At 39.6% G+C, this 19,210-nt stretch overlaps 2 protein-coding genes across 2 annotated transcripts in view; one reads left to right on the top strand and one right to left on the bottom strand.

Moving 5' to 3' along the window:
* The first annotated feature begins 25 nt into the window (after positions 1-25).
* Positions 26-16,522, top strand: LOC145500199 (mucin-like protein). Its single transcript, XM_081479717.1, has 14 exons — positions 26-788; positions 2,048-2,380; positions 2,491-2,745; positions 3,470-3,663; positions 4,571-4,907; positions 5,163-5,288; positions 6,458-6,580; positions 8,694-8,816; positions 9,596-9,724; positions 10,389-10,517; positions 11,034-11,143; positions 11,364-11,479; positions 12,182-12,541; positions 13,890-16,522. The coding sequence occupies exons 2-14, from the start codon at positions 2,185-2,187 to the stop codon at positions 13,990-13,992; spliced, it is 2,301 nt and encodes a 766-aa protein (XP_081335843.1). The 5' UTR covers positions 26-788; positions 2,048-2,184; the 3' UTR covers positions 13,993-16,522.
* Positions 16,523-16,883: 361 nt separating this feature from the next.
* Positions 16,884-19,210, bottom strand: part of LOC145500192 (lipoxygenase homology domain-containing protein 1-like) — a 38,065-nt gene continuing 35,738 nt past the window's right edge. The window contains exons 43-44 of the mRNA XM_081479707.1: positions 18,811-18,917; positions 16,884-18,295 (exon numbers count right to left, since the gene is read on the bottom strand). Coding sequence (XP_081335833.1) covers positions 17,919-18,295; positions 18,811-18,917 — 484 coding nt within the window. The 3' untranslated portion in view covers positions 16,884-17,918. The remainder of the gene's footprint in view (positions 18,296-18,810; positions 18,918-19,210) is intronic.

Genomic DNA, 19,210 nt, shown 5'->3' with positions numbered 1-19,210 from the left:
GTTAGGTAATAAATAACATTTCAGTATGTCTTTATTTTCACTCTTCTGATCTTTTAACCCCTTAATTGTCAACCTCGGTCCTCAACGTGGCCTTTTTAAAATCATAACGCTACTTTACTTATGTCAACTTCAATGACGTCATATTGCAGTCAACATAGGTTTGGCACCGCTCCCGTCGACCTGTTTCAGCAGTCTTTACAGATAACATTGTCGGTTTTTTGCAATACTTGTCGCATCTTCAGCCAAGAAAAAAATCTCTCAGTTTACGTGCTTCCATTTGCCTCCATTGAGCCTTCCTTAAGATTTTAGACGGAGGGTCTCGCTCTGTTGAAGAGTTCTTCTGTTAACACTACTTTTGAAGCTGAACTGGTTTTGCCCTCATGGTGTTGAATGCACTCAAATCTCCATGGCAGGTAACAATGACAATACGACGATGAATGCTATACCAAAGGTGATTTTGCAAAAAAAAAAAAAAAGCTGACAAAGTATTTTGAACCAGATCAGCAAGAATGATGCTGTCTTCCTTTTTCCTGACGAGGACACTGAATCCAGTTTGATTGTTCTAGGTTGGTTCTGGGGTGATCCTCACTTCAAGACTCTGGATGGTGGGAATTACACGTTCAATGGACTTGGGGAATACGTCATGATTGATGCACAAAATGGAGCATTCCAGCTACAGGCCAGAACAAAAGCTGCGTAAGGAAATCTAACAACCGCCACTATTTTCTCAGCCGGCGCAGCTAAAGAAGAAAATACGAGCACCATCGAAGTCCGATTGAAGGAAGGTGGTGAGGGATATATATACATATACCATTTACCACAAAATATGTGCGAAGTTGTTTTTACAACAGAAGTAAAATAGTTTAAGTGAATGCACATGAACACATGTGTTTGCTTTTGATCATCGTGACGATGACACTTAATAATTCGAAAAAGAAGCGATTTTTGTAAAACATTTAACGATAAAAAATTGCGTAAAACATTCCGTAAAAGCATATTAAAAATTTGTTGAGGACGTTTCGACGTTTGGCTAACGTCATTATCAAGTCAAAGAGTGAATGATAAAAAATATTTAAATACTAAAAAGACAATAGGTGATGGAATGTTCTTTTAAACAAAGAGTTTTGCGCGAATGAAATCAGTCTGCGTGTTGAGACTGGGATTGCGCTCCTTGATCAAAAGCATCTCGTAGACAAGATGTCTACGAGGTGCTTTTACGAGGTGCTTTTCATCTTTGACTTGATAATGACGTTACACAAACGTCGAAACGTCGTCAACAAATTTTTATTTGCTTTTACGGAATGTTTTATCGCAATTTTTATCATTAATAATTCATCAAGTAAAAAACAGAGAAAACCCCAACCGTGAAGGAGGTTTGGATACCCGGTCTTAATTAGCATAGATTTTGACGATTTTACTTCTCCGTTTACTCCTTTGTGTTTGTTTCGATTGAAAAGATTTATCAAACACTCGAGACAGTGTCTCATCGCCTATCCAAAAACCTGGAATTGCATCAAAAATGCTCCGCTGCGCGTCAACTCTCTTCTCGGCGTTTGGATATGCCGATGAAACACTGTCTCTTGTGTTTGATATATTACATCATAATTCCGAAAGTAGTCTATTTTCAAGCAACAAAATGATCCCTAAAAAATGGGTAGCTTTGGTAGACGACTTTAAGTAAACAGGACAAGAGACCGCAAAATAGCATTCGGCAAAATCCTAGTTAACCCCAGGGCATATAAGAAGAAAATGAAGTGTTAACATAAGAAAAGAGTTCAACTACCACAAGATTGGTTTGGGATACTAACAGGGCTGCTGTTTCATTGTTATGGAACAGCAATATGACTGCCGGGACGTCATTTGAAAACGCTCCATTGTTGAACCACCAGCAAGAAACTTTTCTTTTTAAACAGTAACAATCTTTTTGCGATCTATGATACACTCAAAGACTGAGGAGACACCAAATATTTAGAAATCCATTTGGACTAATATGGAAAAATACATAAATATTTTACTTGGTAAAATTAATTGTTTTCCACGTCCTCAGGTGGAATCGATATTCTGATAGACCAAGTAAACTACGAAGACTACGACAAGCTGACAAACCAAAGTGTAGAAGTTGGTAGAAACCTTTCTGTCTCAAAATCGGAAGAAAACTGTTTGCAGGTTTCTTTCCCGTCAACAATGTCGGTGAATTTCTGTGAGAAAAAGGAGATGCTGTCGTTCGTGGTAACTCCAGCAGACGTTTACAAGAATACCACCAAAGGCTTGCTGGGAACGTGGAACGATGACCCGGATGACGACTTTACATTGCCTAATGGAACAGTTTTGCCATCATCTTCATCTTTAAAGGAGATTCATTTCAAGTTTGGTGTAAAATGTAAGCATGTTAGATTTTCATTTATGTTATTCGGCCTGCGAATAAGGATAGAATATTGATAGATTGAACTTGTCCTGATATCTGTGTTGATTCGTGTTCAATTGTTTTAGGGCAAATCAACCAATCCCAGTCACTCTTCACCTATGCTCAAAATGAAAGCGTGGATACCTTTAAAAACACTGATTTCGTTCCCATGTTTGCGGATAACATCACATGGCATAACGACAGTTTAAGAGAAAAAGCTGAAGGAGAATGTGGTGAAGATCGCGAATGCCTGTTTGACGCGGCCTCTACGAATGACCTGTCTGTTGGCATGGTAACGAAGGGCATAAACGTTCAGTTGGTTAACGAATCGAACAAACTGGGTAAGCTACGGAGAATAACATGATTAATCATAACTTTAACAAAATTCTTGAATCTCATTAACAGCCCTGTTTATGTCGATGACGAGAGGGAATGCTCTCCTGCTCACCAGGATCTCCAAAACAAACAAACATTTTGTCCTAGTTTTATTTACCGAAAAGTTAAACTTTTCATTTTTTTTCTTATATGATATATTTGTTCCCTGAAATATTTAAAATGAAGCTGAATAATTTATGTAATACTTCCCTGTTTAACTCGCCTGTTGTCTGATACGTGCAAAGCTTTGATCGTACGAAAATATTAGGTATACCATAGTTAATAGAAGGGAATGGTTATGAAACTCGACAAAGTTCTTTGTCGTATGTTTTTGTTCTCTTTTGTGGCCTTGACCGTGCACAAAATACAATAGCTGTTTACTCCATACTGAGGAACTAACCAATAGAAACGTGTTGGTTACGTAATTCATGCATAGTGTATGAGCGCAAAACAAAAGATTGTGCACGGTCGTGGACCTCCCAACATGAATTTTGGCATCTTTGTTTGCTCCTTTGATGTTTGCTGGGCTTCATAACCAGTCCCCTCTATTAACCATGGGTATACGTAACAATAAAATAGAACTCGACAAGCAGTAAATCCACTTCTCGGTTTTCGAAGTTGAATCAGTTGGCTGTTAGATACGATAATTACTTTATCGTCCAACTGTTCATTCACGTATTGTCTTCTCAGACAACTTCCCACCCAAGATATTAACCGAATCAAATGTGATAAATGCCACACTTCATGAAACAGTTGAGTTGAATATCACTGCTGTGGATAACGATACAATAACATTTCGAGTGATTAACGAGCCTGCTGGAGCCACAGTGAGCCAAATTGGAAACGAGTTGTACTTTACATGGAATTTTACCTCGTCAAAAAAGGTAGGCTACATTAACGAACACGCATTCAGTCAACCTCGTTCCCAGGGGTGGGGAAATGAGAGCCCCTGGGAACTAGGTTAGCATGCAGTAAAACTACCAAAGATTGAGACGATTATCTCAAAAAGTGAAGCCGACGTTTATAGCGGAGCTCCGGCGGCCCGAAAGGCCGCCAAGCGGAGCACCACAACCATATGGGAAAGAAAAGAAAACCCATGACTTGCTTTTCTCATGTTTGTCATGGCTAGCGGTATTGCTCGTGGGCGCGTACGCACGACGGCGACGACGGAGTCGCCCAAGATGGCGGTCATACTACAGCAAATAGGTTGACAGAGACATGCAGCCTTGACTGTTATAGCGTCCTTCTTTGATACCGGACATCCAAGTTATGATCAATTGAGGAATCAAGGAATCGCTGACCAGTATCACGTGACCATATCGCGGGTTCAAGTTTCGAGCTCAGGTCATGTGTTTTTTTGAAGTTGACCGCTGACCAAGTGCTGCTTTTCGATTGGATCGCGAGCTCATGCCAGGTTAACTTCTTGTAATCAGTGCCGGGATGTTCGGAAGCCTGTTAAAGCTAACCCAGGATTGAAATTAACTGAAGTATACATCTTTCTTGTATATAAATGTTTTTCACTGCTTTTGTTTTGTGTAGTTTGAGATTATTCAAACTAGTACTCTAAACAGAAGGCAAAACAATATACAGAAAACCTCACCGCAAAGTTACAAAAGTCAAATCAAAATTCTCCCTTATCCTTGATCAGATTAATCGGGCCTTGAATAACCCGGCGCAGCAGCTTCGCATTTAGGGTTGGCGAAATCTATATCAGACTTCTATGACATAACTACTTTAATTATCGTATGTTAACAACCAGATCACAATTTCCTTCACCTTCTTTCATTGTAGTTCAATCTGTCATTCGTTGCTACTGATGACAAAGGCGCAAGTGCCACCTGGAGTCCAACAATTAACATGTGCGCCTGCAACCACGGTGGTCAGTGTGTGCAACCAGAAGAAGGTGACAATGTCAATACTGACAGCAAGTTTGTATACATGGGTTGCGCATGTCAGGGGGGATACACAGGAAGGTTCTGTGACAGTGACATTGACGCCTGCGAGAGTAATGGTCAGCCGTGCTATACAGGAGTTGAGTGCATTGATCTTCCACCGCCAGCAAATGCCAGTGGGTATAAATGTGGACCCTGTCCATCAGGATATACTGGAGATGGCGCTCACTGTGTAGGTGAGTTTAAACATCATAAGAGACCTCCAACGTTTATCGAGAGAAGAACGCTGCAATTACTCTATCTGACTACACCAAAATGGCTTGACGTTGACGTTGGTATTTCTAGCCATATAAACTACTTTGAAAAGAGTTTTAAGATTCTCTAATTTCCTGTGTATTACTTACTTATTATTCAAAAACCACCAATAATTTTTTGACGATAAATTTTCTCTCTTTTTCAAAGTTCTGAACATTTTAAGTTTAATTTTTCAGACTTTGACGAGTGTCAAAATAATTTGTCGAACAGCTGTGAACAACTTTGTGTAAATCTGCCAGCTTCTTTCTTCTGTGATTGTCGCGACGGATACACACTGAATGCTGATGGCCGCAGCTGTGATAGTAAGTGAGTAAGCAAATAAGTAAGTAAGAACTTTATTTTAGTGTCGATGTATTTAGCCCATGTGGGCTAATTGGGGACACTGTATGAACTCTACCTAAAAATTTTCATTAATATAGTATTATAAGATTCTTTTAAAAAGTTAAAATTGAAATATTCATTTGGCAAACAATGAAACGAAATAAAAGAGTACATGTTGTCCTAAGAAACGCTTTAAAGTTTAACATTCTAAAATTCTATATTAATGTACATTTAAAATTCTAAAAATTCGTCCTTTCTTCTTAATGGGTGGGTGAGACCTCTTATTTCGGGCGAAAAAATTTACTGGCCGCACAGGTTGCAGCAATTGCTGTTGTTATCGGCGAAGACACTGTAAGAGACTCCACTGCTTTATTACTACAACAACAACAACTAGCTTTATTTGCATGACCATAAATACATACAGTGTTGCAAAACCTTAATAACTATAACTAAAACAGTAACGATTATCGTGATCATATATTAATGTTATGATGTAGCAATCAACTTACATTGGTTTGATTTGAAAGTAGAATATTGCGTAGATCAAAGCAAGATGAAATGAATTTTGCTAATTAAATATTAACATAATGATAAGTCATAATTTCGTCGATGGCTTGTATCGGAGATAATTGTTTAAAAGTGGGAACGATATTTTCTACCACAATTTACAATTTTCCCCTATACTTTGTGTTACAAGTAGAAAACAGTACTGCATAGCCTGAAGCATGTTTAATAAGAACAACGCAGTAATTCAAGCCCAGGGGAGGCTTGAATGGAAATGGCTGAGTAAAAGACCATAGCCGCTTCAGTTAACTCTCAGCTTTCAATCATAGTTTATACAAAGAATATCTTTTCCCGCGTGTTTTGCAGCCCTCACCTTAACTGGGCGACGCCCGCTATCCTATGTAAATCCCTAAAAGAACCAGGGGAGGGAGGGAGAGGGATGAAAAAACACTTCTGTCTAGTTACAGAAATGCATGCCACAACAGCGGCTGGCATTGTCACATATTCCTTTAGGAGCATCATCTGATTGAATCCCCGCTGACCGCACATAATGTAAATGAGTATATATTACAATCTTTTTTACCTTAAGAAATCTTACTTAGAAACTGAATTGCAAAATCACATTTTATTAATACTTCTCCTGCAGATATTAATGAATGCGAACCTTCAAATGACTGCATGCAGAAGTGCACCAACAGTATAGGAAGCTACAACTGTTCATGTTACGAGTTCTTCAAACCTGATCCTACTGATTGGAGAAAGTGTTCAGGTAAGTTTTTCTGGTTTGGTTTTTCCTCATCGGAGAGTGATCTATAATCTGTACATCAAATGTAACCATTTAATTGGTAACTCTTGGACTATAGTCCCATTTCGATTCCCCGTTTTTAATAAACAATTGCAATTGTTTTACGACAAAACTCTTTCATTTGACTGCCGTCAACGCGAATCCTACGATGTTCAGCGAGTTCACGAGATAATAGGGAGTTTAAGAAAACAGGAAGTGACGCCGAAGACGTCGTCGATAAAAAAAAAAAGAAATGATTTTATATTTTACCTACGAGTCTCGCGATACCCTAAAGTCATTTTCCTTTGTTTCTCACTATCAAAGCTATCACGGAACTGAATCTGGGACAGGGCGAAACATTTGAAATAAAAATAGGAAAAATGGCCGTCGTGGTTTAAGGGACCGTTCATTTTTTATCAGGTAGGGAGGGCTGGTGGGATTTGGGGGGGGGGGCATGCGAAAAAAGATGGCTTTCGAGGGGGGGGGCATCCCAAAAAAATAAGGGAAAAAGGGGGGGTCATGTGAAATATTTTAGTAAAACTTTAAAATGGCATAATGTTTGAATATCAAAAAAATTGCTATAGAATAAACATAGAAGGCAGGATACAAATTCATTACAAACTTTCCTTCTGCTTTAAAAAAACGTTTGGCGACAAAAAACATTTGTAGCTACTGAAAAGAAGTATTTAACACTGTTATTTTCGAATGCAACTTTCACTGGCACTCATCTTCATCTTCGCTGTCGTCGAGTTCTTCGTCGCCGCTTGTGCTGCTATGGGAGTCTCTTTCACCGATGCTGCAAGAAGCTGCAATGCTTTCCGTCAGAGTGTACTCTTCAGGGTACATGAAGGTGTAAACATAATCTCTGTCTTCCTGCTCAAGGTTGGTGGTGATTCTGCTTCTTGCAGCATTGGTGAAATAATTCCCTTCCAAGAGCAGTGCGATGTATGGCCCATCTCTTCTAAATAACGACGTGGCAACATCCTCAACTTTAATACACTCTTCCGGGACGGCCGTTCTAGGAGGGTACACAAGGCATTGTGGAAGATCATTTCCTAGCGGGTTTCCAACACAGATTCCATAAACTCGTTGGACGTTGTTTTCAGTCCGCTTCCTCTTTCTTTCATTTGACTTTCTGCGGTTTTCTTTTTTCCTTCTCCTTTTGTTGATGTGCTGTTTGAGTATGCCCTTGAATATGCTGTTATAATTGCTCTTATTTTCTAGTGCTTCCATGTCCTGCGTGACCTTCGTCAACTTAGCTTCTATACATTTGATCTGTTTTACATTAAAACTGTGGGCATTCATCAATTCAGATGAGGGAGATGCCAATGAGAGGCCAAATGCCACACGCTCAGGGCGAGCCATAACTAGGAGATCCGAAATTGACTTGTCTTTCTTTTGATTTGTTTTTCAAACAACAGCTCTCTGTAGTATAGGGATTGTAAATATTGTCTTCACAGTGAGCACAAAACGTGAAGTAGGGGGATAATAGAGAAATATTAAAAAAGTTGAAATCTAAATACTGTTTGTTCAATTTTTTTTTTTGGGGGGGGGGTCATCCCAAAAAAATGACCGCTATAAGGGGGGGCCACGTGAAAAAATTGGCAAGCTGAGGGGGGCTCATGCGATTTTTAAATGGTGCTTCCCAAATCCCACCAGCCCCCCCTCCCTCATAAAAAATGAATGGTCCCTTACGTGGTGCACGTGGTTATCCTGACAACGCAGAATTTGGTTATTTCACGATGTTGTTTTGCAGAGGACGGTAAAGAAATGTACTAAAACTTATAACGCACGTGTTCAGCCATTGTACTGCTCATGCCCATTAAACCTTTTGTTTCGCGACGTTCCCGTTGCCGTTGCCGTCGTGGTTTTCTTAAACTCCCTTTTAAAAGCTTAAGTGCAACGGGCACGATCGTTCTTTTCCTGTCCTTTCTGCGCCAGATTATGTAATACAATTCTTCAGACGCTTTTTCAAAAATTGTAATAAACTGTCCCTATCACTTAGAGAAAAAGATATCCCGAGTTTGATCTGCCTTCAGAACGGTGGGAAAATAGTATTACATTTGTAGTAGTTCAATCTGTCTATGTTTCTTTACAGCCATAAACCCTTGTTCTGATGGTCGTGGCTGTCAACATGTCTGCTTCAAAGGAAGCAATAACCAAGCAACGTGTGCCTGTTTTGCTAATTACGAGCTGGAGAGTGATGGAAAAACTTGCAGAGGTACTTTAAAATAACAGTTACTTAAATTCATGATGTAACGTTTTATTTGAGACAAGGGTATTTCCATATAAATTGTTCTTGGACGTGATAATGATCGTCGAAGCTAAAGGTTTCCTGTAACAGATAATACCCGCAGGCAAATACTGATGCATACTTCTTTCCAGGCAAATGGAGGTTGATTTTATTCATTTGTCCCTGGTGATAGCTCCAAGTTTTACGAGAGCGTTGAAGAACGGAAAATGTTCACGAACAAACATCCCCCAGTAGTCCATGGGATCCTGCATCCACGCGATATTTAAATGGCCTCTCTGGGAGATACCGGTTAACTTGTGAAGTATTGATTGGAGTGATTCTGTGAGTGTACCAAACTCTGTTCATAAGATTCAGTCTAGCTATATTTGTTGGGTGTCGAACTGAACATACGAATTTAAATCGAAAATTTTGAAAACTGGAGATTTCACTCAGAGATCCTCCATCTCTGTTTGTGGAATATTGTCAGATAGACTTCTTTAGACCCTGCAATCACGTGATAAAAACTATCTGATAGATATTACATGAAGATATATGCTAGTGTCATCATCGTCATCATAGTGTCAATCGTTATCTCCGCAATTGTAATCATTTTCGCACTACTAATTATCGTCATTTTCATCACCATCACCATCATCGTCGTCGTGGTCGTCGTCACCATCGACTTCTTTCTTCGCACCAGTATTCATGAAAGGCCAAAACTGCAGCAGAATCGACTGCAATTACTTTTGTTTTGTACTTTTTTACAGACATCAACGAATGTGATCCAGACAATCCACGTCATCGCTGCAGTCAGATTTGTGAAAATACACCAGGAAGTTATAACTGTTCCTGTGAAAAAGGTTTCGAATTGAACAAGGATGGTTACGAGTGTGAAGGTATGTGGCACTTAAATTTGTTTCACTTTTTAGGCAGCTGTATTTCGAACAGCTACTTAAGGAGTAATAAAGCTATGTTAATATTATCAGCAGCAAATCATTTTCGTGAGATTTTGTTTTGATAAAAATATTTTAACCTAAATTGACACCGCAAACACGTGAGTCTTTTTTAGCTTTGATCCTGGGACACGTGGATAGCTAGCTATCCACAGCAGTGCCTTTTATGTTCGTAGAAAATTTGGAGAAAAATGGCGACCACGTTCAAAGAGACATAAATGTGAAAAAGAAAATGGGCGGTTGGGTGAGGGAGGGAGAATAAAAAGCAAAGAAAAGGAAAGAGAACGCGGCCTAAAGGATGGAAGGAATGAGCGTGAAAGGGAGTCGCAAGCGTTAAGTATCTGAGATAGAGAACACTAGTTACGTGAAAATGATATGAACACATTGGGGAGTCGGATCTTATACTCGCTCTGCAAGGGACTGGTGTGAATAACAAGACAAGCTCCCTTGGCTACTCAGTCATGTGGCACTGTTTCGGATGTTAACGCAAGATTCCAGAAATATTTCTCTGGGAAAATTCAATTCGACGAAAAAGAAAAATGCAACTATACGTTCAATTATATAATGTAATCTGCGTTTGGATAACTGTGTTTTGTTTACTCGTCAGATATCAATGAATGCGTCGACGAAGACTTTTACAACTGTACAGATGAGTTTCACATGTGCGTCAACACTCGCGGCTCTTACAAGTGTGAATGTGAACAAGATCTGTATTTCATTGATGGCAAATGCAGAGGTAATCAGCATTAGACTTAGTATAGTGACGGACCGACTGTCTGTACGTTGGTGCATGTTATTGTCGCCCTTTTTGTGCTTACAATAGTGTGCTAAAGGTTTTCACTCTGGCCAATCACATTGCCGTAAGCAGTGCAATGAACCAATCAAAACGCGAAGAAAATACATTTGGCGGACGCGAGACGCGGGAAAACGCGTGCGAGAAAGTCACGATTGATCTTGGTTTTACTTCTGATTGGATGTCGACTGGATGAAGTGGCACGCGCGTATTTTAAGCCAATCGTGTAACGTAGCCTGTAAAATCAATCACTTTTCCATAATCAAGTGAAAATCGCACGATGGGCACAAAAGAAATGATATTAAACGAGAATTCCCGTTTAAGAGACTTGTTTAGGCATTCGCATTTTATTACTCACGGGTTTTACATTTTTTGGCAACATGTAATGTTTTACCAGTTTCTAGAAGAATGCGATCTTAGAAGTATGATTTGAAGGCTGTTTTTGTTTTTCTCGTCTAGGCCTGGAGAAGAATGAGACAGCCCCCAAGCCAGTGTTACCTGAACCGCGTGTGCCATCAAAGAAAGAGAGGGAAGAAGCTGTGCAGTTCGTAATTCCACTCACAAGCGATGTAAGTGAGAAATCTTTGGAAACACTCTCAGCACATCATTTTTTTGGACAGCGATGATATGCGTAAGTGGATGGGGGAGGGAGGGAGGTGAAGGGAAAGGAGAAGATCAGAGACTTGTTCATCAACACATTCACCTATTGGAAATGAAAATGAAATATGTCCGAAGGTTTATTAATCAGTTCTCAGTGGCAAAAATTGATGTTGGTATTTTCTTTAACAGTTTGAATGGGATTTCGAAACCGACAAGTCTTTCAAAGAAAAACTGGCGTCTATAACAACAGATTACTGCGCTAAGAACAGGGCGAGATGCGCACTAAAAGAATCAAGCAGACAGAGGTGAGTAGAAACATATAATGTAGTGTGTCAAGTGTTGTTGTGTGTGAAGCTAATGCGATACTAGAAGGAATTACATCCACCTCCACTCTTGCGGAGTACAAATCACGCGCGAGGTACAATCATCTCAAGATATTTGTACTCCAGGAAAACGTTATAAGAGGTTTTTGTCTTAAAATTCAGACCAGGACCAAACTCAACAGAGGGAAGATCAGGGATCAGAAAAGAAACATATTGTGGCATTACTTATTACTTATAATTTTAAATTGCCTATGTTAGAGAGAAGTTTTCAAAAAGGCGTTGGGTCAACGAAATCGGCTACATATATCATTTGATCATAGTATTACTGACAGATTACCGCAGAGTGCTACAGTTTGTTCTTGTAAATGACTTCCACCGATGCAATTCAAACGCCAAACCTCCTAATCTTTGGTGATGTTTTTAACTACTTCGTCTACCTAATTGAGGCCACAAACTTGAAAAAAATAATGATAATGAAAAGTTCGTCAACTGACGAAACTATGGTCCGTAACGAACCTGGATAAATCTAGACGACTTTTCGTGAAATCCGCGAGAAATGTGAAATCAAGAGTAGCACTGTAAAACATAGTAATCCTGGGAATGTTTTACAATATTTCATCGTTTGGGATGTCCTAGGATTAGTTCCCGTAGTTTTATTCAGTGTTATGTATTATTTTCTACTAGAATTTCACCTTTTTTGGACCTCTACACCGCTGACCAGGTTCACCTCCTGCCTGGTTACCCTAGCAACGCATCGGACTCTCTCCAGATCGTGTTTTACGTTCAGCAGCCCCTTGGACTCTTCATCGGAGATGCTGCGGTCCTGCCTCGCGATATTCTGGTACATATTGTTAAAACTAACAAGTCCGCGCTCGAGACAGCTATCGGAGCAAACATTTCTGACGTAGAAGCTTGGTCCAAACCGACTGAGTCACCAACAGCGGGACCAGCCGAGCCAAGCAGCAATGACTGGAAGTGGATTGCGATTGGTATTGGTGCAGGAGTGGTCGTTATCATCTTGATAGTTATATTGGTGTTTTGGTGGTGAGATACTGAATTTTTTTTTATCATATCAACGATACATATACTTACGATAGATAGTCCAGTTCCTGAACTCTCCTTTCTTCCCGCCCAATAGGGGCTGAACCCGGGCGGGCGAAAAGAATAGTCTCTTCTTTTCGCCCGCCCGGGTTCAGCCCCTATATGGGGCGGAAGAAAGAAGAGTTCAGGAACTGGACAAGGGACTGCCAAGATTCATGGCTAATTACTTCAGGGGTTGCCACTTCATGCAGAGCCAGGTGATCTAGTCATCTGAGTTATACAACTAACAACCTATTCCCCTTCAGAGAAATCGTTACTTAAGAAACAGAAAAAAGTACGGTGTTTCTATCGAGTTTTAGTATAAATCTACTAGTGTTTTATCACGACTGTCGTTCTCTGATTGGCTACGCCACTCAGTATCTCTTTTGTAATAGATAGTGATTACCGTAGCAGTGTCCCCTTGTTCACAAAATGACCGCCGCTTCTTGACGTTTTCCAACTGTCTGTGAAGAGGATTTAGATAAAGTTTTGAACGACTAGTAGATTTATACTAAAACAATTAGATTATTCGCTCTCGATTTCTATACGTGATAGAAAACTCGGGCTGCGCCCTCGTCAACTATCACGCGTTATAGTTCACCACTAAATTTTCCCCGATTGTTATTGGTTTAAATTGATCACGTGACGCGATAGTGTTCATCCGCGGAGAGACACTATCAACCCATGGTGCCCGTCCAAAGAAAATACCTGGATGGATAGTACTCGTCCGTGAAAATATTTCTGTAAACAAGCGGGCTTATAGAAAATAAGCAATTGAATTTGTATTAAGTGGGTTTTTGTTTGTTTTCTTTTTCAAATTTTAGGTTTGGCTTTCACGGCTTTCATCTAAAATAGTTGAAAATAATTCAATATGATTTTTGAATTGTCGTACGGAAGAAAATTTAGTGGTGAACAATAAAGACAATAGAGTGTTTATGTCGCGGAACTATCGGTCTGATAGTTGCCCCTTGGAAATTTGATGTTCTTAAAACTAGCATATTTGCCCTTGAAGCTTCGCTTCTCGGGCAAATATTTGTTTTAAGAACATCAAATTTCCGCGGGGCAACTATCAGCCGATAGTTTCTCGACAGAAACACTTTATTGTTGAAATAGAATTCTCGAGCTCATAATCTAATTGTTTAATAGAAACATGGTTTTAACCAATCAGCGCGCGTATTTTCTTTTTAGGACTGTTTTTTAAATAACTTTAAAACACATTAAACTTTTTCAAACGGCTCAGTGTAGAAACTCATAACTTGTGTATTCATCAAAAGATGCAAAAAAAGTATTTTTCTTTTCTTTTTCTTTTTAGCCTGAAAAAGAAAGTCAAATCTGAGGTGAATCCTTTGATGGAACTTTCGTCTCCAGAAGGAACACGTATGGAAAATTACGGCCAGTCTGTTTCAAGCCTGTAATATGAAGTCCACAAAGAAAAGGCGTCACACCAAACTTAAAAGAAAAGATAACAGCGTTTTCTTAAAGTCGCCGCTTATTTACTTATTTCGTTAACGAATTTCTATCTTTGTGCATAGAAGCACGATACGAGACGAGTTAACCAACTCCGCAATTTTTTAAAGCCCTTAGCGGCATACGTAGTATCTTAGAGTAATCTCGAACCCTGATTGCCACGGCCAAGCGCTAGCGTCAAACAGCCCGAGGGTGAGATTAGTGAGACCTGGGTACGACATTAAGACTAAGCATAGCGCGGTGGATCATGCATTATTTTGACTTTACTCTCACGATCCCTTTCCCCAGCCAGGAGATATAACAAGAAATAGACACCGGTGAGCTCTTGTAGCGCCCTAGCAAAATGCGAAGGGTGGGAAGTAACCTCCAGAGTCGTAAAAGTAAATAGCCAGCAGTTGTGGGGTCTTAGGCTCTTAAACACTTACCTTTTCACCTCTAAGGCCCCGCGAACATACCACGGGTTCTTGAGTCAGCTGTTTATCATAAGGATGAGGCATGTTGCCTAACAAACTCCTGTCAAGAAAACCACGGGCTCAATTTAATATTGATATTAGCCTGTCAGTGTTACGACTGTGAAATCTGTCTTAACTGCTGCAGTTTAACCCTGTTTTGATTCCTGCACCGGTTCTGGTAATTGTAGTTGTACTAGTAGTGTAAGTCGTGTAAGTCGTGTAATTTGCACACTAAAATACACAGGCGACGCTCCCCTTATAAGTACCCCCCGTAGGCGGAAACCTCCCGTAAGCGAACACTTAGTAATGATCCCAGCCACTGCATTTCTAACCCCGCATATGCGGGCTCTACTGTTAAAATTAAGGGGACACTTTTTCTGGTCCCAAGGGTGTCCGCTTACAGGAGGTTCGACTGTACTTTCATATTTTCGTGCATGGAGACGTTTCTAAATTTCTACTTGTAGATCTTCACACAATTGTAGGCGACTATAGTCACGAGTGATTTCGCTGTATTAATATGGTATCATAACACAAAAATAGATCTGAGCTGTTTTGCGTGTTATCACTTAAAACTCTTTTGAGAAGTAGTCTCCCTGTGGTTTACGGAGTGTACATATGAGGCAGGCAATATCTTTTGGCTCTTGTTTGTTGTAGTTACATTATTAAGGGGAGGGGGAAATCTTTAAGTGACTTGAGACCTGCCTAGCTTGGGACTTGTAACTTTTAACTTATTCATCCCCGGAAAATAGTGCCACTGAAGTCTAGAGAGCGGTCAGGATCCTCTAAAACCCCTCTATTAGTAAGTACCTTTGAGAAGTAAGAGATACAAACTAGATAGAACTTTTGGCAAACGACTTCTTTAAAACACACCAGACAGTTGAGTCTGTGAGTCCAGGAAGGAAATAGTTTAAACTTCAACACGGGAGAACTAGGTGATGCGCTTTAAATTTACAGGCTATAAGTTCTAATTATCAAAAATTTGTTTTACTAGGACGGTTTTCTTTTTAGGAAAGACAGCTTTCTTAACAATGATTGAAGAATCTCAACAAAACAAAAATGGAAATTCCACTATATTGCGGTTTTTTAAATTTTTCGCTGGTTCTCTGTTCCGTTATTCCTAATGTAGATTTTCATTTTGATTATCGTTCAGATTTAGAAAACAGCCCAAATAAAATACGCGCGCTGATTGACTAAATAACACTGAAACTTGAATCGTAGGTTACCACAGAGTGCAAATTCAAACACAGGTAATATCAGCGTCACAGTCAGTCAGTGTATCTACAAAAACAATCCATGAGTTAAAGGCTAGAAAGTCATTAATGACAGTGGTGTATATAGTGGGTTTGCTTTGGCTGTTATTGCCATTTTCTTGTGTTCTTGTAAGCCAGCTTATTGTAGGACCCAAACCATCTCTAAGAACAGCTTATGGTATAACAGCGACAGCGGTATTTGCAAATTAAATTGTAAATCCTGGACTCTACTGTTGGCGAATTGGGGAAACGTGAAGTTTTTTTAGTTGATAGTGTGATGTTGAGGTGTAACGTTTCCCGCGGTTCAGAGGGTCGCGCGCCTGGCGTTCTCCTTTGAAAACTATGATCAGATTTCTTTCAATCTCCCCTGATAAAATAAAACTGTTATTTTAGGGCAAAATATTTCATGATTATTTGCTCAGTGTTAGTCATTGCAGGAAGGTATAACCTCGCCTCATGGCTCCGTAACTATCTTCCTCTATTAATTTTAAAATTCAAAAGTGAATTCGCGAACGCATTCGAAACCCTGTTAGGGCTAAATAGGGGGTTGGAATTGTGGCGAAATAAAGTACTCCCTCAATAGTAATAGTGATCAAACTTAAACGGCGTGTAAAACATCCGAATTTGTTTACTTTACATTCTAAAATCCCAACCTGGATAATCCTTTATAATCTTACCCCGTTTATAAGGCCACTTAAACCAGTTATGTTCATCTTTCCATTGTTAATATTGTATATAATGATTGCAGTTCAATTTTTAAAAATTGTATCTGCATTTCGGATGCTTATAAAGTTGTTTAGAAACGCAGTTGTGATATATCTGACAATACGTCACTCAATTTAGACCAGTCATGAAACTTGACCCTACTCCGTTGATACGGCCACCCCGTTAATACGGCGAAATCATGGCTTGTTGGTGACCGTTTTAACGGGGTCCCACTGTGAAACAGAAATTGAAGCTTCAAAAAAACACCAAATTTAAATTAAAAAACCGTCTGAAAACAGAGTCACGAGATCAAACATTAAATAATAAGTAAGTCGAATGTTCTCGCATTTGCGTCGGGATCTCGTTTCCATTATACTGCTTGCCTCCCATAACTGCCGTCGTTACAAGCCGGCCTTTTATCAACCACACGAATTAAAAAGTACGTAATATTTTATTTCGATTTAAATGCAATTAAATATCCCTAGTGAAGTATAATGTATTCCATTTCGGCATCGATATGTGTCGGGATAATGTATGACGATTTGTATAAGCACTACTGATACACAAACTCAAGAACGCGCCAACGTATCATCACAAAAGCCCTGTGAAAAGCGCCCATGAAATGAAAAATAATTGCTGCTTATTTGAAAGGCTTTTCAAAACAAGGAATGGTGTTTTCCTTTTTGGAATATCTTTTTTCGTTTCAGAGATATTTACGTTTTTGTATTATGCAAATTGGGAAAGTGATGACGTCATGAAGTTGCAACTAAAATGGTAAAATACTGAATAAAGAATATCTCTGTAAATATTGAAGCAGTGTTCTTCAAACCTGGCATCAGAAATGTTCATCATCATCATCATCATCATCATCATTCAAAACGGAAAATGCCTTTCTTCTATATTTTGAAAAGCTTTTCAAATAAGCAGTAATTATTTTTCATTTCATAGGCATCTAACTCTCCCTTACATTTACACACAGTTTTTTGTTACTCTCCTCGGATGAAAATAGAGGTTGACCAGGCCGATAAAATGTCATCGCCAATACTCTTTATCAGCCTAGCTTGGCACTGGATAAAACGGTAGTTATAGTTCCGCTACTCAACTGGAATCAAAAGCAAAGTTCCACCTGCCGTTGGCATACAATGTCTTCAAGTTCCCAGGGAGAACTTGATTTTGTGAAGGTTGTAAGTAAGGTTGTTGTTCGATCGTGGTTTCCTCTTGTTCCTAAATTTTATGTTTGTACAAAGCTCTCTGAGAAGAAACAATTTCCACCACCGTAAACAGGAATCCTCTTTGCTGTGTAGATAAATAATTGGAACTGACATCCTGCTCTTTACGAAAACTTGAAAACCATGGAATCCGAAGAATCTTCACCATCGAGTTAATGGCAGTGTGACGCGTGACGGTCACGCAAACCCGAGATCTATCGCAGATTCGTTGAGTCGGCAAGCATAGTTTTCATGGCAGTCACGTCGGTAATGGAAGGAGATCTCGACAAATCTTTCCGTCTCCTTTCTTCTTATCAAGCCATTGTCCACAAGGAAAAGTCACCTTCTCTTGACTCGTTAGATTCGTCACGTCAACTCTATCCAGCATCCAACCGGCTCCAAAGCCTTTGTTGTCATGCTCTATGCGCAGGCGCGTCAGCTGGCCAAGATCCAGTGCCTCGATCTTGAAGTCGTCCGTTTTTCCTCTTTCGAACAAGTTGACGAACTTTTTGGTCAGTTGTCTCTGTCCAGTGTCACCGTTCGAGCCATATAAGGTAATGGATACGTTGGCATCTGTGCCTGCGTGGGATATGTCGGCTGTGACCACTTCGATTAGATATTGAACAGGCTGAAGGTCTAAAATAACCGAAGAGAAAGAAAGTAAGTAAGTAAGTAAGTAAAGAAACAAATTGGCAATAATCAATAAGTAACGTAGGTTGGAAAAAAAAATTCGATGTTGAATTTCTGACCCTGTGTACACTAGTTACATGCTCTACAACTGAGCCACAGACGACTTGCAGGAGTTTGGGCACTTGTAACTGGGTTTAAATGTGACAAGCTTGATGTGCGCTACAAGGACAAGCCCAACTAAGAACGCTAGTCGGCAACGGTGTCGAAAGAAATGGAATGACGGTAGGGAAAGAAAATAATATTCTCAATGTAGTCTCGGATATCAAAATAAAGTACCACTATGGTCAATAACAAGATGTCCTTTCTGAAGAATACTCTCCCGAGGGGCTCGTACAATCACACAAGACAATCTGATAGATTTGGAAAAACTGAGTGCCTTACATTCAGGGACTAATTGAAACTTAATATATGATGTCCTTGTGAATTTCGTCAAACACAGCAGACTATGTTTACAGTCATACCTCTAATGGTCGCCATCCTCGGTTTTTCGCAAGATTTGCAGTCTAAGCGAACAGCGTCATTCTTATCAGCGCTGAGAGGAATCCACTGACGGCAGGGAAACACGTATCTGCCACAAAAAAAAGAGCAAAATCATGCAAATGTCTCAGAGCTAAGCACAAAAATCCCAGGTTCAATTATACGGTACTGCGAAACAACGCAAATCATAACAGTTTGTGCAGGTGAATGACCGTATTTAGAAGATACAAATACGAAAAATGATTACAAAGGGTTTTCCTTGCATTCTTTGTGCATTAACTCAGAATGTTGTAAAGTTTTAGTCCGTTTTCTCAATTAAAGAAATTTCAACGAGTTTGAGCTTCACGTTGCCTTTAAAAATACGCTGAAATTGCCTAAAACTCC

This window comes from Orbicella franksi, chromosome 10, assembly GCF_964199315.1.
Source record: "Orbicella franksi chromosome 10, jaOrbFran1.1, whole genome shotgun sequence".
NCBI classification, from domain to species: Eukaryota; Metazoa; Cnidaria; class Anthozoa; order Scleractinia; family Merulinidae; genus Orbicella; species Orbicella franksi.
Note: the sequence above shows the minus strand (reverse complement) of the source record. Positions and strands in the feature narration are given on the sequence as shown.

Bases quoted from the DNA above. Each gene is read 5' to 3' on its own strand.
- LOC145500199 (XM_081479717.1), top strand. From the start codon at position 2,185: ATGTCGGTGAATTTCTGTGAGAAAAAGGAGATGCTGTCGTTCGTGGTA. The intron at 2,381-2,490 runs GTAAGCATGTTA...CAATTGTTTTAG, and splicing joins TTTCAAGTTTGGTGTAAAAT to GGCAAATCAACCAATCCCAG. The intron at 10,518-11,033 runs GTAATCAGCATT...TTTCTCGTCTAG, and splicing joins CATTGATGGCAAATGCAGAG to GCCTGGAGAAGAATGAGACA.